This window comes from Trachinotus anak, unplaced genomic scaffold (assembly GCF_046630095.1).
Source record: "Trachinotus anak isolate AG129_WGS33_773 ecotype Australia unplaced genomic scaffold, CSIRO_AGI_Tana_v1 ptg000028l, whole genome shotgun sequence".
Taxonomy (NCBI): domain Eukaryota; kingdom Metazoa; phylum Chordata; class Actinopteri; order Carangiformes; family Carangidae; genus Trachinotus; species Trachinotus anak.
In genome coordinates, this window is record NW_027273879.1 from 22,891,191 (window position 1) to 22,915,059 (window position 23,869).

The 23,869-nt window shown below is 41.6% G+C and overlaps 1 protein-coding gene across 2 annotated transcripts in view; it reads left to right on the forward strand.

Moving 5' to 3' along the window:
- The window catches only part of LOC139611858 (ras-specific guanine nucleotide-releasing factor RalGPS1-like), a 125,660-nt gene that overhangs the window by 95,683 nt on the left and 6,108 nt on the right, over positions 1-23,869 (forward strand). For both annotated transcript variants that reach the window (XM_071466807.1, XM_071466806.1), the window contains 9 exons: positions 6,346-6,413; positions 17,664-17,790; positions 19,009-19,160; positions 19,297-19,345; positions 20,436-20,516; positions 21,786-21,891; positions 21,998-22,090; positions 22,948-23,053; positions 23,147-23,238. In XM_071466807.1, the coding sequence (XP_071322908.1) occupies positions 6,346-6,413; positions 17,664-17,790; positions 19,009-19,160; positions 19,297-19,345; positions 20,436-20,516; positions 21,786-21,891; positions 21,998-22,090; positions 22,948-23,053; positions 23,147-23,238 (874 nt within the window). The remainder of the gene's footprint in view (positions 1-6,345; positions 6,414-17,663; positions 17,791-19,008; positions 19,161-19,296; positions 19,346-20,435; positions 20,517-21,785; positions 21,892-21,997; positions 22,091-22,947; positions 23,054-23,146; positions 23,239-23,869) is intronic.

A 23,869-nucleotide genomic window follows, 5' to 3' on the forward strand; every position in this document is an offset into this window, starting at 1 on the left:
TGTTCAAAATCCACCAAGGAATTCATGCAGAAGAACAAGTACAATCTTCTGGAATGGCCATCCCAGTCCCCAGACCTTAACATCATTGAAAATGTATGGATTGATTTGAAGCAGGCTGTTTACGCACAGAAACCAAGAAACCTGACTGAACTGGAGGCGTTTTGTATGGAGGAATGGGCCAAACTACCACCTGCCAGACCTCAGGGACTTGTCTGTAGCTATAGGAGGCGTCTACAGGCTGTTCCTGCAGCAAAAGTAGGCTCTACTAAATATTAATGGAATTATTTCTTTGGGGTACCCAAATTTATGCACATGCCTATTTTTGTTTAAATACACATAAAAATGTTTCTGTTGGACCAATGAGAATGATTTCACTACTGAGATGTTTCTGCTTCCATAAGGTATAACATATGTTAAAATAAAGTTGCTGCTTCAAAAGCTCAGCAAGTGACAAACTGATGCAATGATTTTCCTAAGGGGTGCCCAAACTTTTTACATCTCTTATCATGAAATCTTAGAGGGGTGCCCAAACTTTTTCATACAACTGTATTATTGATGTCTTTATTATTATGTGTGGCCTTTGAATCTGTGGTATGTGAAATAGACTGTAAGATGGACCACAATTACGGTTGGACGATACAGCAATAAAATGACTCACAGGCAGGTTTGGCATGTGTAACAGATGAGGCCTTTTATTCATCCCTCTTCAGGAGCAAGCATCACCCAGCATCAGACCAGCAACACACAAGTTGTTAAAATGGCGCCTTTTTATACTGTGTAGTTTTTCTTACAACCACACACACACACACACACACACATACATATCCTCACACCCCCATACACACATTCACCTCCTCGCTACCAAACGAAACAAAACCCCACATTACATCTACTACAATAAAATACACATCTCTAAACCACCCCACACCAATTTACTCTTGGTTTACCCCGGAGCTATAAAACATGGGGTCGGTTGTCTGGGGAAGCCTTTCGCCCGAACACCCTGAAGACAAAGAGACTGGTGAGTAGTTAACACACTTTATGCTCCCTCATTGCACCTTCATACACTTATCGCACATACTACACATTACATCAACCATTACATTCTTTTGGCTTAACTCTAAGCTCATTGTTTTATTCCTGAAAACATGGCTGCACATTTACTCCCATGTCCCTCTCTTTCAGGTGGAGCTGCGTGGCCTACACAGCACCCGCCATCCAATCACAATTAAAAAGGACAATAACCATGGAGACAAATATTCCAATCATCAATAGTGCAAAGTCTAGCCATACAAATGTGCAAAATGCAGTGTTATCAAATGTATTGTGCAAATCTTCAATAAAGTGCTGTTGCTCCTATTAAAGTGCTTGTGCAATTATTGAAGTGCATGTGTTTCCATACCCCTAACAGTCAAAAGTGCATGGTGCCATATTTACAACGTCAGGTGATGAAGCGCTCTTCGTCACATAGACATTAGCCAAATAGCAGTTAGGTTTGTTAACCAGACTTTCCCCCATAAAGAACTGGATTTTTCAGCTATCTTTGTAAGGTCTCTGATCATCTGCATGTAATTTCTGAATTCATCAGATGGGGAAGAGTTATATTTGATATAAAGTTCCGGCTCCAATATTTATTGCTCCTTCCTACTTCTCTTTTTAAGCCCCTGTCAAGCCAAGTTATTTACAATGAAGTGAAAATGCAAAATAAAGAGACATGGAATCTAACATTAAACAAATAGCCAACTTCAAAGAGCTTCATTCATTATAATCATTATTTTCTGTTTACACAGTAAAAACAATTTGACAATTCATAAGCGGAAATAATTGTGTTTGTCTGATCAATGTTTCCTTTAGCATTGTTTAATATTATATCCTCATTATTTATTATGAGTCATTGTATAAACTGTTTCAATACTATTTTAATACTTGTACATGTTTGTAATCTGACCAACCAATCAGTCAAATTGTGTTTCTCTTTTCATTCTTTTCTGTGCCTGATAACTTGTGGCACTGTCAGTGTTGTTGTCTGCAGACTGATGGATTAAGGGAGTGTCTTCATCCATTTATGAATGACTGTGGGAGTGGAAATGAGGCTTGTGCACATCCTCCCAATTTCTCAATGAGTGAGATTTATAGAATGGAATCATGCTACACAAGCCTTTATAACTCTGACCAAAAGAATGTGTACCCCTATTTCTGGTTTTGTGCTTACACATAGTTTTAGTCATGAATCTACACAAAGTTGTGTGCATCTGACCCCTGGGCTCTTATTTTCTTTAAAGAAATAATTCAGTTGTTCTGGTAGAAATTTTTCAAAATTAGGGTGGTGATTTAGAAAAGGGCTGTATCTCCAAGGTTCAATCTGCTTAGACCTATAAAAATGGGAACATGATCTGATATAATGACATCCCCAACACTACAGCACTTTATGGTATTTTAGGAATCAGAACAAAGTCCATTCTACTACTTGTTTTATGTGCAGTCAAGTGATATGTGAATTCCTCATCATTAGGCTATAAAGTGCACCAGGCATCAACTAAGCCAAGTTCACTGCAGGTTTCTGAAATAGCTTTAGCTCTTTTAGACATGGGCTTGGCACTAGTGGAGATCTATCCATCCCTGGAGAATAATGACAATTAAAGTGATAGTTTGGGTTATTTGTTTTTGGGCTGTATGAGTCACTCATCCATAGTCAGTGTGTAACCTGCAGTAGGTCTGGGTCAGCGCCCTCCCAGGTTGGGAGAAGCAGCCAGGAGCACTGGCACAAAAGCTAAGTGATGTGCTTCAGTGGATGAGGACAGCAGGAAAAACATACTGTAGATACCTAAAAAGCCAATAAGTGTATGCGCCAGTTTCAGTGCACATTATATCTTGAATATTTTCACTGCTTGAGCTTTATGGCCCTTTAGGACTCAATCAGCTGTTCTGCAGTGTAGGTATGCTTTTAAATAATAATAATAATGATAATAATCTGCTTGACAAAGACACCAAAAATATTTTGAGTTTTTAGTCTTGTCATTGGTGAACAAAACCATTGACATTTTAGTCAAAACCAAGAATGAGTGTTTGATTCAAACTTCAGAAACGTTTTAATTTTTAGGTTTAAAATAAGATTTTATCCATCCAGTGCAGTGTTGCAGAGACTGCATCTGCTTTGTGTATGGTCAATTTGCATTTGCGAATAGGTCCGGAACTTCTTATCAAAGGGTGTTATCGCAAACCTACCAATCAGAACAATGAAACCTGTGATGTAATGCAAACCAACAGGAAGTGCAAAGAGAAAATACCCCGCCCACTTTGTTCAATACTGTCGTGAAAGCAGATTCTTTCTCCACATCAGCAGCAACCAGCTTGGTTGGTAGTGAATGCGTCCGTGGCGCTTCTGTGTCAGTCATCGCATCAAACCTGAGCAGTTTCTGATTGGATTTAATTCAGTAGTGCTGTACCACACTGTGTTCAACTGTGTTATATAACTGTGTGGATTTGTAATGGTTTACATGACTATTTACATAGCATTGTTTTTGTGTACACTAATAACTGGCATCAATAAGACCACACTATCAAATGTGCAGTGATTAATTTGTGCATGCTTTAGCGTGGATAGCATGTCTAACACGATGCAAGAGGTTATTCAGTTTAGCTGGCCAGGCTGTTGGCTTTTCACTTTGACTAAACTCCCAGCAAGTGCTGAGCAGCACTGGGGCTCCACAGGGGACTGCTCTGGCTCCGTTCCTGTTTGAACGGAATTAAGGAACGGAACGGATTTAAATTGCTGTGAGAGGCTAATAATGTTTTAACTTATGTTAATATCAGTTAAAAAGTAACTTAACGTCATTAAACATAAGTAACATTACCTCAGTTTCTGTGCGGTGCACCTTGAGGATCTTCCATCATGTACTTTACCCATCACTGTCTGAGGCTGTCCTAACTTACCCTCGCCTCCTTTTCACCAGCGATACTATATGGAGATTCAGGCACAATTATTGTGCTTATTGTGGTTGTTCACAAATATATTTCAACTCAGTTTTCATAAACAAAATGAACACACCATCTCTCATACCTACTGCAAATGCAATGTAATAATACATGTAAACTGTGGTCCACAGGAACAATAACTCACTAACACAGCAGTTAAAGTGCAAAGTGCCAGTGAAGGTTTCTAACATGAATCAGTTGAGTTGTAAATGAGTAAAGTCTGTGTATCGTGCAGCTCTGTTGGAAGCTGTTGAGCCTGTTCCCGGGGCTGAGATGTTGAGATGGTCACAGAGCATTACTAATGACAGCGGTGACGAGAGAGAAAACAGATGCGCAGATGAAACCAGACTGATTGTATGATGTAATGTGGACATTACACATGACAGCTCATGTTTGAATTTTGTGTGGCACTCCCCTTGTGTTTTTCTTTGGAGCTAGCACAGTCATTTAAACAGTCATTCATAAACACAACCAAAGCCACTCTCAATAATTAATGACTATTTTACCCACAGTTCCTTCCACCCAATGTTTCAAGAAATACTTTCCTAATGTGGTGATGAGGGGCAGAATCCCATTTCCCAAAGAATAACATTTATTTGGACTGTTCCCTGTATATAGACCACACTGCCTCTGTTCATTTTCACTTTTATATATATTTATATATCACTGGCCATTTTATCTGGTGCACGTGTTCAACTGCTCGTGAACACAAATATCTAATCAGATATCACATCACATGGCAGCAACTCAAAGCATTTAGTCATGTAGACATGGTCAAGACGACCTGCTGAAGTTCAAACCCAGCATCAGAATGAGGAAGAAAGGTGATTTAAGTGACTTTGAACGTAGCATGGTTGTTGGTGCCAGACGGGCTGGTCTGAGTATTTCACAAACTGCTGATCTACTGGGATTTTCCTGCACAACCATCTCTAGTGTTTACAGAGAATGGTCTGAAAAAGAGGAAATATCCAGTGAGCAGCAGTTCTCTAGGAGAAAATGCTTTGTTGATGCCAGAGGTCAGAGGAGAATGGCCAGACTGCTTCAAGCTGATAGGAAGGCAACAGTAACTCAAATAACCACTGCTTACAACCAAGGTCTGCAGAGGAGCATCTCTGAACGCACAACACGTCGAACCATGAAGCAGATGAGCTACAGCAGCAGAAGACCACACCAGGTACCACTCCGGTCAGCTAAGAACAGGAAACTGAGGCTACAGTTCACACAGGCTCAACAAAACTGGACAATAGAAGACTGGAAAAACGTTGCCTGGTCTGATGAGTCTTGGTCTCCAACATTCAGATGAAAGGGTCAGAGGTCAACAACATGAATGCATGGATCCATCCTGCCTTGTATCAACTGTTCAGGCTGGTGGTGGTGGTGTAATGGTGTTGGGGACATTTTCTTGCACACTTTGGGCCCCTTAGTACCAACTGAGCATCGTTTAAACGCCACAGCCTACCTGAGTATTGTTGCTGACCATGTCCATCCCTTTATGACCACAGTGAACCATCTTCTGATGCTGCTTCCAGCAGGATAACGCACCATGTCACAAAGCTCAGATCATCTCAAACTGGTTTCTTGAACATGACATGAGTTCACTGTACTCAAATGGCCTCTACAGCCACCAGATCTCAGTCCAACAGAGAACCTTTGGGATGTGTTGGAACGAGAGATTCACATCATGGATGTGCAGCTGACAGATCTGTAGCAACTGTGTGATGCTGTCACGTCAACATGGACCAAAATCTCTGAGGAATGTTTCCAGCACCTTGTTGAATCTATGCCATGAAGACTTGAGGCAGTTCTGAAGGCAAAAGGGGTCCAACCCGTTCTGAGCAAGGTGTACCTAATAAAGCGTATATATAAAATGAATATATATATATATATATAGTCATTACTGTGTTATTACCTGAGTACTCAGTAGTTAATACTACATTATTATGTGAGGACTCAGTACCATAATATGCTTCAGGTCACAATAACATGTGCATCATGATTGAAACACGAGCAGCTGAAACACTTCCTGTGTGGACGGGCTGTTAGAGGCTGTACTCTCTGACTGGCTTGAAGCCAGAGTTAAACCAGTGAATCTCATCTTTCTATTCGCATGCAGCACTTTATAGCTGTGAATCTTATAAATCCAAGTCATGACTAAGTGAGATGCACTGGAGCCTGGTACAGATTTTTCTTTAATTATCTTTGGGTGAATAAATTGAAGCTGCAGTAAAAAGGCTTGTAACTTAGCACATAATTTTCTGGCTAATTAACTCATATAACAGCGGTGAGTGTGTTTCTTCACAGTAGTAACCATCAGCTGATCAGGGAGCAGTGCTTGGGCTTGCTTGTCTGATGGAACCATTTGTGTTGCAGGTTGTCTCTGAAGATTGAACCCGGCAACAGTTCCCCTCGCATCGCCTCCTCTAAAGAAGACCTGGCAGGTAAGACACACGTGGCCGAGTCTCAGGGAGTCAGGGCTTTCTCCTACATTTTAATAACATTGTTAGGTTTTCTTTTAACATGTCAGAGGAACAACATGAACTGTTTCCACCATCATCACAATCACTGAAGGGGCGGTAACTCTTTATGTGGCTTCACATGATCACAAGTGTAGTTCTAGAAAAGAAAAAAGGAGATGTTGGCAGAGGAGGGAAAACAACTGCAGTTTGAATGACTTTATGATACAGTGAGTTGATCTTATTAGAGGCAAAGGATCTTGGTGCTAATGGTATACAATCACAACCTGATAATCAGACTGAAGAGCAGCTTTGTTTTCACTTTATTCATTTCACATTATTCACTATGACACTCAGTCAGATGTTTTCCCATGGATATGACATGGATATGTCAGTCAACGTGGAAGCTTTAGGAGCACATCATGTTTCCTGAGTCAGAAAAAGTGGATTTAAAGGAGCAGTTGGAGAAATATAGCAGATTATATCACTTCCATCAGAGGTTGTGTTAGACTTTCTCATTGTCAGTTGGGGTTGTAAAAAATCTGTCATAATCAATCAATCAATCAATCAGTCAAAGTACTTTAATGATCCCAAACTGGGAAATTGTTGCATTGCAGCAGCAGCATAACTTACAATATGTACAATACGATACAGAAAGTAACAAAAAAGAATGTACAATATTTCAATAAGGGCACAATATCTAATCTAATATTACTCGCATTTTACTTTTCCTTTTTAACAATAATGAGACATTGCCTATTTAATTGCATTTAATTTTCAAAAACAAGTCAGATTATACATTTATGAGGCCATTGAGGGAAGGGACTAACAGAGTCACCGACCGTAGTGATTTCTTATGTAAACACCACACAAAGCAGGTGAAGTATATGTTTTTCCTGCAGTGACAGCATACGATGCTAAAACACCACAACTGTTGAGCCTGTACAGGCAAATATGAACAATGCAATTTTACAGAATTAGAAAATTACAATTAAAATATGAACAAATCCATCGAGAAGAAATGAAATTGAACTCAGTTGTAGCCTGAACTCAGACCTTCCTCCATGATTGAAGCTGGGTGCAGGCATCAAGGCAGACTGCTGCAGAGCTGATTGTCATCCTCAGACAGATGACTTCTCATGGCTGTAATTTTGTTCTGAAGGCTGAACTCGCACTCTGCTGCCACGGGAGACTGGAATTATCAGCACCACTTCAGCCATACCTTTGAAGTTGGGCAATATTTCTCCAGGGAAGTGATCAGAAGTTGACAAGTCTCTCCAAGCCTTCTGTCCATAACGTGCTGGATAGAAAGACGCGTTGCTCTGAGGGGAATTTAGTCACCTCCATGATGTACTTTGTGCACAAAATGGAAAAGGATTGTGTGTCTGCCTGCATGAGTGTGACGCCACAGAACCTGCCATCTAACTCTGCTCTGATCTGTCAAAATGACAAACCCCTGACTCTCGTGTCTGTGCACTAATTATATAGCTGCAGTTACCAGGTGATTAGCTTAGCACAAGAACATATTAATGGGGTGTGCCTTGTTTGTTTAATCTATACAATTAATTAATGCATTTAATCTGTTGTTACCCACTGAAACTGCAGTGACCTCATGATGACAACAGGATTTTAGGCTCACATGGACCCAACCCAAAAAATAAGTTCAAAACAGTTAAATTCTATGCACAGATTGAACAGATGAGATGGAGGAGATGGAGCAGCATTTCATCTTCATATGAGTGAAAGTTATGATCACGTCTCATATCTCACTGCCCTCACTTCTTTCTTCAACATTGTCCCCATGTGTGTATCTCACTTAATGACTCCAGTCATGATGATTCGCTGACCAGCATCACGTGCTCAGTGGCGTGAAAAGTTCTGAGTGAAATAAGGACATGTTGCAGTGGGCCAGTCCACTTCCCTTATTTTCCTCTCTTGTGTTGTGGCGGGATTTGGAGGGTTGTTTGGTGCAGGCTGAGATGATGTAATACTGCAGGAGCAGTCCAAGAGCTGGATATAGGTCAGGGTAATAAAGAGGGATGAACCCAGAGCCACATCAAAGACAGCACAGTGTTCTGTGGCTGCCTTAGTGAGAGCAATATACAATACAATAAAATCAGTGAGGACATTTGATCATGAGCATGATGTCTTAAAGTGGTGACGCCACTGTCCAGTCAGAGTGGACTTTGTGAAGGTCCAACAACAAGTATTTAGACCCCTTGACTTGCCCCACACTTTGTTGTAGATTTCATGTTTTCATAGGCAACAGTCTCCAGTGAGCAGCACTTCTGTGTTGATGAGACAGGACAGAGGAGAAAGGTCAGGCTGGCTGGAGCTGACAGAAAGCCATGTTACCACATTTTGGCATATTTAATGTGGTACAAGGGCGGGCCATACTCATGTGAAAACTTGAATTTAAAGGAAATCCTAACATGAGGGGTGTCTAAATGATGTATTTTTTAATGAGGAATTCAAATATGAGTTTATTTTTTTAATTGGATGACTCTAACCTACATCAATTTTGTATTTAAATAACTTATTCTACCCTTTCGAAACCCTTTGTAAGATATAAGAAGATGTTTGGGAAATTAATGGACAAATCCAATTCAGATTTCCATATTTATTAACAGGTTAATGCATGAACATTGTCAGGTTGCACAAGTCCTGCTTTGATTCATTTTTGGACATCAGTCTCCTGCTGGTTTCTTGGGCCCTGATCCCTCCATCCCTCTTTCCCTGCGAGAAGTATTTGGCAGAAGCCTCAGTCACCATTTTCACAACCCTCTCAATGCTCTGTGTGTGGCAAGGCCAGTTGGGCACCTTCATGGGGATGTTGATGAAGTTCTTCACCTCTGAAGTGCTTAGGGAGCAAGTGAGAGGTGGTTCTGATACACCCTCTGACCAGCTGATCAAGTCACCAATGGTGGAAGCATCACAGTTGATGTCCGGTGTCCTTCTGGTCCTGACAGAGGAGTCCCCCAACTGAGTGTCTGGGTCCCCGTCTCCCCTGATAGCCAGGATTCTCTCCACCCCCTCAATCTTCTCCTTCTGATCCTCAGAGCACAACAGTGTCTGGATGAGGGCTTCGCTGTGGGCATACCAAGCAGATCTTTTCACAGTTGGCATCACAATGTCCAGCACCTCCTTCCTCTGGGACTTGAGGCAGTCCAGCTGAAACAGGATGTGCCTAGGCCCTTCGATCCAGGAGTGATTGACCTTCACATTGAACCAACATGGATAGTACACTCCAATGATAAATTCCACAATGAATCGCAGATTCTTCAGGTTCTTTCCTTTAAGTCCGTGCTTTGACACCCAGAGCCTGAGAAGTCTGTTCGCTGTGGTGAGCCAACGGCTGTGGTTCACTGGTCCTATCTCCAACAGAGCCATCCTTGCAGGAAGCACTCCATCATAGATGTCACCCACCAGTTGATCCACTGGGTAGTTCCTCCAGTCATCTTCACTTTGTTCCCTCAAGTAGATGCCATACATCAGGATATCCCTCACAGTTGGCAGTTCAGACACCAACAGCTCCTGGCCGTTGCCAACAAGAATACTCAAATGTGAGCTTGATTTCGTCCTTGTCTTAACATGAGCCATTTCACTACTGCACAACTCAACACAATATGAAACCCGGACCCGTCTGCGCAAAGCTCAATTTTTACGACCGCGCGGACTCCACATATGTGTACTCAGTGTCACGCAATAGACTATTTGGTGAGAAACCTTCACATCGACCTGTTTTTAATGTGACACCGTATGCTCGACTATGAAACCTCAAACTTGCACGGACAGTGCGTGTGGAGTCTGCGCAGTACGTGCACAGTCCACCTGACTAAGTGGGAGCCTTAACTGTCAGGTGGCTCTTATGAGGTAGAAGACTTTCACTCCAGAATATCCTCTAATCATATAAAATTTAATGTTTCACTTGATAAACCTCCTCAAAATAGTAATTTTCTTACCATTTCTGAGCTAGATGGTATCACAAATACAATTCAAATCATTCCAGAAGAATAGCAAAATAACCCAAAATTTAAAAATAATCAACTGCAAATTGATGTAGGTTAGGGTCTCGCACCAAAATACATGATTTGAACACCCCTCTTAATTGATTTAAAAAAAAAAATTGAGTATGGCCCGCCCTAATGTGGTACCAGCATTTTCATACTTCAATGCATGATTTACTCTACCTGACAAATCCCATAATAATTGAAACACCGATGGCATTGTCTCTATTACTGTCTGATATATAAACTCTCCAACAACCATCTGTTGTGTTTTGGATGATTAGAGAAAATCAATTCAATTCAATTCAATTCAATTCAATTCAATTCAATTTTATTTGTATAGCGCCAAATCATAATATACATTATCTCAAGGCACTTTACAGGGTCAGGTCAAGACCTTACTTTGTTACAGAATAAACCCAACAGTTCCCACAAAGAGCAAACGCTTGGCGACAGGGGGGAGGAAAAACTCCCTTTTAACAGGAAGAAACCTCCAACAGAACCGGGCTCAGGGTGGGCGGCCGTCTGCCTCGACCGGTTGGGTTTAGGAGAAGATAGAAAGAGGGGGAGGGGGAGGAGAGGGGAGAGAAGAGAGAGAGAGAGAGACCAGGACCAGCTGTGTCGGTAATGGTGTTATCAATAATAATGACAGGTAACAGTGGTTAATAGTAATGATGAGTAGTGGTGGATCTGGATCCTGCTGCTCCAGAGGCAGAGAGACCTGCAGAATGAGGACAGAGAGAGGGAGAGAGAGGAGAAGCACAAACTACGGGAGAGAAAAAATACAAAGTTAATGGCATGAAGTTATCGAGAGAGAGAGGGGGAGAGAGACAGAAATAGAGAGAGAGCGCCCAGTGCATCATGGGAATCCCCCAGCAGTCTAGCTCTATAGCAGCATAACTAAGGGATGGTTCAGGACATACCCGAGCCAGCCCTAACTATAAGCTTTACTAAACAGGACAGTTTTAAGCCTGATCTTAAAGGTAGAGAGGGGGTCTGCCTCCTGAACCCACACTGGGAGCTGGTTCCACAGGAGAGGAGCCTGATAGCTGAAGGCTCTGCCCCCCATTCTACTCTTACAAACTCAGCAACAGTTTCTGATCCTGACTGGTTTTGTTCAGCAGGATCATCTTCACTAATGACTCCCCTTCATGATGTTTGAAGCCTAAATACAATCAGCAGCAGTAAAAAGCTCATGTTAGGCTATAACTCAACTACACTACAGTCACATGACTTCACCATCACCACCACTAAACTTCAGCCTTTTCTCCGACAAAGTTAGTAACAGTTTGTAAGAGCGAGTAGAAACAAAACGAGGCTGTAAAGGTGGACTGGTGAGGAGATCAGTTTTCATGTTGGACTGATGACGTTTAACATCCCCGACAACCTCTGTCGTCTCATTTAGACACTTGTTAGCAACCAGTCCTTTTTAACAGACGGAGAAGCTTTAAGAAATCAGGACTGAGGGATTTACTGACGGATCTGATGTCAGAGAATCAAACCTGAAAATGTCTTGAGCTGCTGTTAAACACAGACCTGATTTCAGTCATCAACCAGAAACACATTCAAACACCCAGAGACTACAGGACCAGGGAAATGCTAACTAATGTCTGGGTATTAGGACTCATTCCTGCAGCGCTCTGTAGTGATGCTATCTACATTACTCAGTGACATTAAATACCTGTCACTGCCTCAAACCATAGAGTGTATTTTTTGTAATTATGAGCTTTCACATAATTATTAGAACTGGATCCTGATATTATCCGGTAGAAAGTTTTAAATGATGATGGAGGTCGTCCTTTATTTTTTGGTGAATGCTGTGTAGTTCTGTACCTTGTTGTCCTCCACGGAGAGAAACGTGTCAGCTGCCTGTGCTTCTCGTCCACATGATGACAAACAAAAAAAAAACACTGCAGATGAACAGTCCAGATGTAAACCTCCTCAGGTTGTGTACAGTCATGCACCTGAAGCAGCTGGTTGCTCTTCATAAGCTGTTGACGGCTCTGTGTGTGATTATGTTCGTTATGAGTTCTGTTCTTATGTAGTTTGATTTCTAAGGATTTGTCTGATGAAAGGCACACAGCTGAGGAGTAGACCTTTCAGAGGTGTGCGACACTGTGGCCTCACTGTTCAGTGTAATTAATACAGTGATCACGGACTGACTGAATCTGCTTTGTTTTCAGATGAATGAGCTCATTTCTTCACATCCAGTTAGACCAGTTAGTTCTTTGCTGTAAGTCACGTACAGCCTGCAGCTGACTAAAACCTTCCCTGAGCCAGTTAACGATGTAGCTAATAGCTGCAGCTAACAGCAGCAACATGTCAGCCGACCCACAGCGGCGTCCTGAGCACAGCCGTCTTTTTCCATAGACTCATGTCTCACAGTCTGGCCAGCCACATGCTGGGATTTGTTTGCAACGGTTACCATAGTAACTACCCCTTTCTCTCTCACTTATCTCACAATTTAGTGTAATTACCATTCAGAGGATTTAGTCGTATTTTTCTTTATAGAGTCATTATGTGCTTGTCACTGGACTGACCGGAGGGGATTGTACAGTGACGGAGGAAAGGTTTCAATTTCAGTGCGCAGTAATTACAAAAGCGTTTTCTGTGCCAAGACTGTAACGTGCTGCAGTCGCTATAATAATAACACACAGGACACCAGTGTAGGAAGGAAGCATGTGTCTGAGCGGCTACATGGAAAAGTTTGGCTGGAAACATCGTGAAGCCTCAGGGGGACGTTTGGTTTCCATCACCATGACAAAAAAATGTTCAGTTATTTGTTATCATTAAGATATTTATATAGAGAAAGACTTGTTTTCATCGTCATTATGACACACCAGGTTGTCTGGTTATACATTTTTTCCATTACGCTACGGTCATATTAAATAATCAGAAGGTGTGACATGTTATAGAGAAGAGTTATTTTGGCTTCGGAGTCAGAGACACGCTGCTTCAATTTGAAACTTGACTTTTTTAAATCTGTCTCATGCGTCAACAACTTTATGGAAGCCTGATACTAAATCACCAGAGGAACTTTTGGAAAGTTTAAGCACTCACCAACAGACCCCTGTTCTTGAAAGCCTTGCCTTTTCTTCATGTTCCGTCTCTCTCAGCGTGCTTACACACTTTTTATGCAGATATATAGAATATGTATAAATACAGTGCAGAGAGATACAGTACAGTGGTGGCGGTGTGTGGCTGCAGAGCTTCCTCCCAGCCCTGACTTCAGCCTCCTGCAGGTACCACCAATCAGATGGTTCAGTTTCAGTTAAGCTTTTGTCTCATCAGGCTCAGAGTCTGTTTAGAAACAGTTTCATCAGTGATATCAGTCACTCGTTGGTCTCACAGAACAGATTTGCTTCTGTTGTATTAAATGTATCAGTCCACTCTGACTTCAAGACACGTGTGTGAGACACACAACACCACAGGACCTCGCAGGTCTACTCTTACATTTCGACATATTCAGACAAAACCAACAAGTACAACCGACTTATCATGGTCCTTACATCCTCAGTCAGTGTTGTCACAGATTAGAAAGATAACGGAGGATAACGTTAGTGACGGTGGCTTCCAAACATTTGCTCTTATGTAATGTTATAGTTCCCTCAAACATAATAACAAAGCACTAGTCTGTGAGACACCACTGGGCTTTGGTTGTGTATGGATGGACAGAACTGTAATGTCCCCAAACATACACATGTTGCCTTGTTTTCCTATAAAGAAACACTAGTTTTTACCCAGTGGACTGAAACTGTAGTTTACCCTCTGCAGACATGAACATAACTGATAGAAAGTTTTATTCACCACTCAGTGTGTAGATATCAGACAGGAAGCTGCTGTTCTGAATGAAGGTGTCCTGGTCTGAGTGATATGTGACTGTCATGGATCAGGAGCATCTCAGGACCTTTAATGACTGCTGTGGTATTCTCATGCTCATGCTGGTCAGATGATCATTTGCAGTTATATAACATGGCAGAAAAGGGCTGGTCTGGCTGTGTCCACTGCCTTGTTGGCTCATCCAGCATAAACAAGCCTCATACACCTCACATGCTGCCAAACAGAGAAATCTGGTTTACTCACTCTCTCCATGTTACAGCAAGATGATGGCAAGATGGTGGACTGAGAGGAACACGTGCAAGAACAAAAAGGAGGGATCACACGTGACACCAGTTCACATACTCCAGCTGTCTGTATGAACAGGGAGGAAACCCCTCAGACCGCAGTACTGTATGTGACCATCCTGACAATATTAGCTCATTCAAATGAGGGTCCATCATAAATCATCTATTTCGGGAAACTCGTGACTGTGTCAGCTCACAGTCTGGCTAATTCATTCAAGCTGTTTGGTAATGTCTTAGCAGCGGTTCAAGTAGCTGAGTAAGCATGAGAGCACATGTCCTTAGGGAGGAGCTGATAAGTAACATCAATCAACTGGAATATTGTGGGTTTTTTGGACATGTAAAGTTCCTGTTGTGAGACCACAGCTGGCCTGTGTGGAACCTGCCATCAACCAGCCTCATTTTTGGCAGAATGAAAATAATTATATCAGCATGAATTAACCAAAAACTAACACAATTGTTACTGAAAATACAGATGGAAGACACGTGAAAGTAAAACCCAACTGTTAGTAAGGTGTTGTTGAGCCTCTAGAGCAGAGTCAGTGCTACTTGTCCTGTGGAGAGATGACAGCATTTCTTCTAATAATTCCCATATGTGATGTTTTGATGATGATGATGGTGCTGGAGAGCACTGAACATAATTATCCAGCTGGTTAAGATGTGGTGACTGAAGAGGTGATATCATATGATTCAAACCATTCAGTGAACCCTAGCATGCAGGGACGACTGGTATAAATGGGCTGAGTATCTTTTACAATTCAGATGAGAAAATGATTGTCGATAAACCGAACAGATTCATGGTGGGTGTTGGCATGAACGAGGTGGATTATTTACTTTCACATCCATTCGATGTCTTTGGAGGAAAAAGTGAAGAGACCGAGCACACATTGTCCCCATTTCCTGTCTCTCTCGACTGCCCTATCAATAATAAAGGCATAAAGGCCAAAAAAATAATAATAATAAAAAAATGGTTGATAATGGTTTTGGTGAACTCATCACTGTGTGAACAGGAAGAATAACTTCTGTGTAGTTGAAGTGAGTTTTCATGCATCCTGCTGAGTGTGCAGGTCTCTAGACACAAGCTGCAGGGCCCAGACCAGGACCATTCTACAGACTAAGGGAAGAGTAATCAAGGTAGGATGAGGCAGCCTCTATCCCTCAGGGATCACATTATCCTGCCACATTACATGGACTCCTTTAATTCTAATTTTACCACATTGTTACTGATGATTAGAAAATTTGAGATGAGTAAAAAAATCCTCTTGTTGGTAAGAATGAGTCTAATTTGAACAAATTCCACAGTACATCATCAGTGGAAATGTATCAGCACAATCACATGCAGCTGTCTGTGTGTCCTCGGCAGCAGCTTCTACTTTTCACCAGCACTTAGCACCACAGCACACCTCATACAAAGCCCATGTGTTCCAGTCTGAACATGTTGAAGACAGACTGCCCTGCTGGGGCTGAACTGGTCACGTATATTTGATTAAATGGCCCCAGTAGGTCTCCAGTGGGAGGAACCAGAGTGACTCAAAGGTTCCACGAACTGCAACACGGCATCAACTAACCAATCTAACACAGTCCTGTCGGAAGGCGGAGCTGTGGTCAGGCTAATGACAGGATTATATAGGCAGACCTACACATTTACACAATGGCTGCTGGAGTCACTACATCAAATGAAGGCACTGGTTCCTGATCCAATAATGGTTTTCATGTTCAGCCTAATTCTTTGCGTCACTGGCTCCATCTAGTGGATTTGATAGAAATCATCTTTAATGAGGGGGTGATTTAAAATGTATTATATTTCCCCATGATAAGGAATCTCAAACACAACAACAGGCACGATCATAGCCCCCAGAATTCCCCACTCTCCTGTGTAGCAGGATTACTTAAGCATTTAAGTACGATATCAACCACTGTGGATCTTGTATTATTTCATTGTATTGAAGGCCTGACTTGTAGAGGGACCATGTGTCAAAACTGAGTTTTCTGACTTTTGTCTGATTATTTTAGTGCATATTGTTCTTTCACAGCGAGTTTCCAAAGGAAAGCTGTGTTTAATTTAAATTACAATTTGTATTTATTGTGCTTATAATTTTAATTCATTATTTATTCACCTAATTTGCAAATAACATATTTATCCAAAATATTGTTTGTATAGCAAAGCTTAGAAAGGTTGTTAGAACATTAATCCGTCTCAAAATAATTTTTTGTTTCTTCGATTGACTATGAACTGTAGATATACAGTAGATTAAGTCCTGTTTAGTGTCCTCAGATATTTCTTTCAGACTGCAGACACACCCAACAACCTCTATCAATAATGTAGGACTGACCAAATGTCGTCTAAGAGACAAGATACAGGGGAAACAGGGATCTGAAAAAAGCTCCTCTCTAAAACTTACAGTGTTAATTGTTCATGGTGAGAACTGAAGGAGACTCGAATGATCGGCAGCGTATGCATCAACTCCTCTCTCATCTGGACGATGGTGTTTGGACAGGAGGAGAAAACTGCTCAGAGAAGAAATGTAACCTGAAATTAACAATAAAGTCAGAAACGAGGGAAAAAAAGGTACAGAAAACATCCAGAAAGGATGAGCACATACATTAAAGGACCAGTGTGTAGGATTTAGGGGCTCTATTGGCAGAAATGGAATATAATATTCATAATTATGTAAAAATAGTTGTGTTAGTGTTAGCTTTGAATGAGCCCTTCATATCTGCATAGGCAGTGGGTCGTCTTCCATGGTGCCCACCTGTTGCACCACCATGTTTCTATAGTAGCCCAGAAAGCACAAACCAAACACTGACTCCAAAGAGGGCCTTTCATGTTTTTACCTGAGGGCCACCATGTGAAAGGGAGGGGTGAGGGGAGGGGTATTCATTTGATTGCAATCTGCAACCTCACCACTAGATGCCACAAAATGCTCCACATTGGTCATTTGAAAGGCCTGAAGGCCATCAGTTGTATCAGAGCAACAACACAAACATTGACTGATTCTTACTCTAACAACCACACACCTGACACCAAATAGAAGCCTTCACCCACCACCTTCATTGACCTCTGGATGTTGTAGCACTTAGCGGTGATGATGTGTTCACTGTTTCAGGTCTGTCTGAGGTATCTGCCTCTATGAGGTATAACCGACGGCCTACCTGCCCCGATGCCTCTGTGGGGGTTCACATTCCCACCCCTCCCCCCTCCCACCACAGGAAGAGCCATAGTCTGGGAAATAAGTGAGTACAACAAGGTTAAATACAGCACAAATGAAATCTGTCAAAATCAACTCCCAGTGCTTTTAGTTGTTAAAAAAACAGTATTGTTAGTTGAAATTCCATTTTTAAATGTCAGGCTTAGTTTCAGTTTGTCACAGAACAGAGTGTACTAGAGAAAATACCTTCATAACAGTGTTTACTGCGCCTCCCCAACATTTCTACATTGTATAAGTGTGCACACCTTGACAAGTTCTTAAAACTGTTGCATTACAAAGCAGAATAAGACTGCAGCTAGGTGCCTGAAAAATAGTGACAGAGTGTAACAGCATGTCTGAAGCTTGTTGAGCTCCGTACCATTGGTATAGGCAGCTAACAGCTACAGCACATAAAGCCAGTGTCACATCAGCAGCAGTGGCTGTATTTGCGCTATTTGGATGTATAGTGTAAAAACACTGTTAAGTCCTACAGTGAAAACATTACATAAACTGTTCTCATCATTATGATTATTAAATTGTTATTATTATGTGTACTATCAAAAATATAAATATCTGCTTCTGCAGAGAGAACTCTGTCACTGTTATATTTTTATATATTTTTTACTATTTTGGCATGTTTTAATGGCGTAGCTGTTCCAGGTGGAGCAAAATCTGACTAGTTATTTAACTGTTTTGTTGTTTCATCACCATTAATGGATAATATTTTATAACGTGATGACACATTTTGTCTGTAAAATCCTTTCAGGGAGATTAATCAACATTTCTGTAAATTTCCCAGTGTTCACCAGCTGGTTGTTTTTCAGCAGCTGCAGACTTGGTGATGAAACCAGTGGACAACGAGATGTTAATGAGTTAGCCAATAATAGTTGGCCAATAATAATAATAATAGTAATCATAATAATAATAATAATAACTGTTGATCTCTGTTTAGGATGATGTGGGCGTGTACAGACTGTCCCTGAGTGACAGATAAATTGTCAAAATTGTACTAGAATACCGAGTTGAGTAAAAATGTACTTGAAGCTCTGGTCACCTACAACTTCACGCTACGTTTCCTGAAGCCATGATTCCTGATGTGTGAATATTTGTGTGCGGAAAGAGTTCAAAGGCTTAGAACCTGTCTGAGCACCTGCACTTCTTGCTTGTTGTACTGGGCACCACTGTGTCTATGAAGTGCACTGTAACATCTATAGGCGCCACCTGTATGGTTCTGTTGTTGTCTCTGGCTGATGTGTTTCCACAGTATGATGTGTCAGTACGGCATGTCAGAGAGTAGGAGCGCCACGTTTCCCATAGAGAAAGCACGACACCTGCTGGACGACAGCTTCTTAGAGTCTCAGAGTCCTGTCAGAAACGATCCACACAGCACGTCTGTGTCCAACGGCCTGTCGTTAGGTATGTTTACACTGTATGATACATCATCCTGGTGAGGACCATGACATTTAGGGTCATTCTGTTTAGAATACTTCTCATGAATCTAATCAGCCTTTCTCACATACTTGAAGATTCTTATTGTTATTTTTCTTAATAGGCAGCAGTGAAAGCTCTTTTGGGGAGGAGCTGTCACCTGGAATGGAGAGGTGAGAGCCAATCATCACACATAATGTATCATTTCATCTTTAAGAGTTTTAAACTAAAGTATTAAACAGCATTTAACAGCATTAAAGTCATTTATTTAACAATATAAGAACAGACACAGCGAGGGCAGAAAAAACTGCTTCTTGTGCAACTTCAATAAACTTCAGTCTCAATGCAGTGATTATGAACCAACACCTTTGTTTCTCAGACTTCATGCATGTGGTGCTGTGTTCTTTACACTGTGACAGTTTTCCTAAAATATGATTAAAAGAATTCAGTACATCACCTTTCTTACATCATCACAATATTACAACATATTGAATTATAATCTCAGTATCATGATACATATCGTTGCACTAAATTCTTGCCCTACTATTTTTCTATTTGTCATCAAATCCCATAAGCAGACCAACACCAACAACATGTCTACTCTACTTTCTGACTTCCCTGCCCTGTCTGTGGCTCTCAGTAACTTGCTAAAACAGCTGGACATTGTTATTTTTTTATCAAATATTACTCAAACAAGAGAAAATGCTGCAGTTGCTTGGACTATTTTCAGCAGCATATGAATACGCTTTTGGTATGGGGTCATGGTGATGATAGAACATATCACTCATTGGAGCTCTGTGCCTCAGAGGAAGAAGATAGATCAATCTTTAGATACACACAGCACTTGTTTGTAGGAATCATTAATTGTTGGTTTATTCTGCAAACCAACAATGAAAAATATTTAAAAAAGACAAATAATAGACGAGAGCTGTGACACTGTTTGCACAAAGATTTGTTGACATTATGAAAATATAGAAGCGTTATCCTTTGAACTTTGTCGTAGAAATGTACTGGTATGTCACCAAGTTGTATCTGTGCCTGTAGCATATTCATTGTGTTTATGATATCAATGTATCTGAATGTTCTTACGTCAATTTAATCATATTGTATTTTTGTGTTTGTCCAAGCAACAAGATAAAAGGATCTCATTTATATGTACAAGTGGCAGATTAAAAACAGGCCATGACTGTAAATGTAAAGAGTTTGAATTGTCTTTGGTTTACACACACATTCAGACTGACTGTGACAATGTGTGACAAACAGGGGCCGCATGTATGCAACACTGGGCCCCAACTGGAGGGTTCCACTTCGCAACTCCCCCCGGAGCCGCAGCTATGTTTACAGGTACAGTGAAGTGGGAGGAGTCAATACCAGTTTAATATGAGTGAATTCATCTTTACTGGGGAGATGATGTGTTGTATCACACAGCCTGGGTGCTCATGTGATAGATGGAACAACCAAATAGAGGGATGCAGTGGTTTTCAGAGGGTTTGCAGTCATCTCATCAGCACGACTCTACTGTGTTTACTGGTTTTAACTGGTTCATTCAGAGCTGAAAGTTAAGGCATACAGATGAGTTTTAAAGGCTTTTAAAGGCTCTGCAGCCAGCAGACGTCTTTTTAACTCTGGGGACAGACACGAGAACACAGTGTGAGATGGAAATCAAGGAGATCAGGGTCCATTTAGAACTTTGTCGATCAAAGCTCCTTAAAGTCTGATCAGACGTGAACATGGAGCCAATGAAAAGAAGATAAAATTGATGTCATGTGGTCACATTTTCTGAGTTTAGTTCAAATTGTAGCTGCAGCTGCATCTGAACTAACTGGAGACTAGAGGTGAGAACATATGATGGTTTTCATTATTAATTTATCCTACATCTGTAGTTGTAGCCATTGGCAACACAGGTCCACACTGTGTGTACCACATGCATCAGCTGTCACCAGGAAAAAATACACACACTCCACAGAGAGAATAATGAAGAGGGGAAGTGCTGTTTTCCTGCTGTAACGGGCTCATTAAGGCTCTGGCATTAGCAAAATGTCCCGATATTCCTTCTGAATGACCGTTCACTGGGGTCAGTGATGAGACCAGACCAGGTCTTTGGCCTCCTTCTCTTCACTGCTGCAGTCTGTGACAGTCGCTGTGCTGAGCTCCATGTTTGTCTTGTCTCAGTCATCTCACCTTAAAAAAAGCTCTGGGAACCACAGTGTGAGTGTTGGTGTCCTGCATGCTGTCTCCATGAGGAGATGATTCACTGTGACTGACAAACACTGTAGTGTGAACACATTATGATAGGACGGTAGTGGCAGAGTGTCAGGCCACACTCAGTCTATTCTATAGATTTATACCTATGTCATTGTTGAACAGAGTAAATAGATTTTCCACTGTCAAACTCTAAAGAGTCTCATGCAGATAAATTGAATATCCACCACCCAGAAACACTCTGTGCAGTTACTCCTTTATAATAGCATGGAGTCAGTGTAGAAATGAAAACCACTCATTGTCCTCACAGAGAACCACGTCGGGTCAAACACACTGGTCTCTGAATGCTGAGCAGAGACCTGTTTCAGTCAATCATAATGTTTTTGTGTGTGAATCTTGCAACATTCTCAGCTCCTCTGCTGCCACCTCCTGCTATGGATGCAGCGAGGCCGGTGGTGTGACCATTGAAGGGCCCCTGAGAAGGAAAACTATGCTGAAGGAAGGACGGAAGCCCAAGGTGAGCTCACTTTTGGTCTCAGACAGTGTGGATTAAGCCGGAAAGGCCTTATCTGAAGAGAGAGAGGGAGGTGTTTTCAGTATATCCAATATTTGTTGCCTTGCAGTTGTCATCATGGACCAGGTTCTGGATCAGTCTGTCTGGATCAACACTGACGTTCTATGGGGCGAAAGCTCTGAGGGCCTCTGAGAGGAAACATGTGAGTTTGATGCCCAAGACTGTTTCTACTGTTTACCTCACAAAACTTTGCACCCCCGTCGTCTCTATGGTGCCCCCTAATTACCTCTAGCATTTTTGCCACTCACAAAACTTTTTACATGCGTCAGAGGTGGCAATACATCAAAATGACTGTGTGGTTTTAACTTGATTTTCTTCATTATACAGCTGCAGTGCATTCAGAAAGTCTTCAGACCCCTTCAGTCATTTCACATTTTGTTATGTTACAGTTTTATGCTAAAAGTAATAATAAAAAAATCTCTCATCAGTCACCCCACAATGACAAAGTGAAAACATTTTATGCAAATTCATTAAAAAGTTAAAACAAAATTATGACATTGACAGAAGTATTCAGACACTCTGCTGTGACTCTTGAAGTTCAGGTTCCTCCGTTTCTCTGGATCATCTCTGAGATTTTTCTACACCTGGACTGGAGTCCACCTGTGGTAAACTCAGCTGATTGGACACACACCTGTCTATACTGTATAAGGTCTCACAGCTGACGATGCAGATCAGAGCAGAAACCGTGAGGAGGAAGGAGCTGCTGCAGATCTCAGAGACAGGACTGTGTCGAGGTTCAGTGAAGGTTCAGGGGCTCACAGACTTCTTCTGATATGCAGAAGTCTGGAACAACCAGGACTCTTCTAGAGCTGGACCCGGACTAACTGAGCAATTAGGAGAGAAGGGTCCTGGTAAGAGAGGAGACCAAGAATCCAGTGGTCACTGTGGCTGAGCTCCAGAGATCCAGTGTGGAGATGGGAGAATTGTGTTATTGAGATTATGACGGCTTCAGCCTGTAGTTTTCACATCTCTGCTGTTCTAATCCTCTGTATGCCACAGTACAAGTCCAACCCCTGTAAGAAGGTATGTGTGACTGGATGGATGGTGGTGCTGCCAGACGACCCAGCCAGACCCAACATCTTCCAGCTCAACGACCCAGACAAAGGTGAGTTTCACATCGCTGGCAGAGCTGCTGCCGTTTTCTTTTTCCCTCCAGTTCAGTTCAGATAATCACACACAGTGATCTGTGTCACTTCAGGCAATGTTTACAAGTTCCAGACTGGATCCAGGTTTTCAGCCATCATCTGGCACAAAAACCTGGAGGAGGCTTGTAGGAGCAGCAGACCTCAGGTTTGTCCAGCACACACACTCAACTGGTCAGAGGAAACATTTTCCTCAAGAGATGGATGAATAGTGATAGAAATATACAGGACACGACAGTAAGCAGAGTTCAAAACATAAATACTTGAGTCATCAGCAGAAATTCTTACTTTGATGCTCATCAGACTGTTGAATAGAACAACAGAAATTATTATTTCGGCAATAATATTTGGGTGGGCTGTCCACAAGTATAAATTACAAATATAAATATAAAATGGTACTGAACACTGATTTTGTAAAATGTTAGATGATTCACTCATAGTGAGAATTTTCACCCAACTCTAAAGTTCCCATCAGCTTTTAAAAATAGGTCATAGCTCATTGTTTTGGTTTCACAGCCCACAGCTTTACCATCTTAGCTCACTCTCAGCATATTGATGTTGTTTCCAGCAACAGCAGGCAACTGTGAAAAGGCAGAAAGCCACTGTCTGCTCCCTGCCCAGAATCACACAGCAAACACACAGAGTCAGAGAGCTGGTGAATAGTGGAGCATTTAGCAGCTAAACAGCCAGATACTTCCCTCAGCAGCTGATGGACACCAAATGTTTAAATAGCTTTGCTAACACATTAAAAAAGGTAATAATACATCAATGTTGGACAG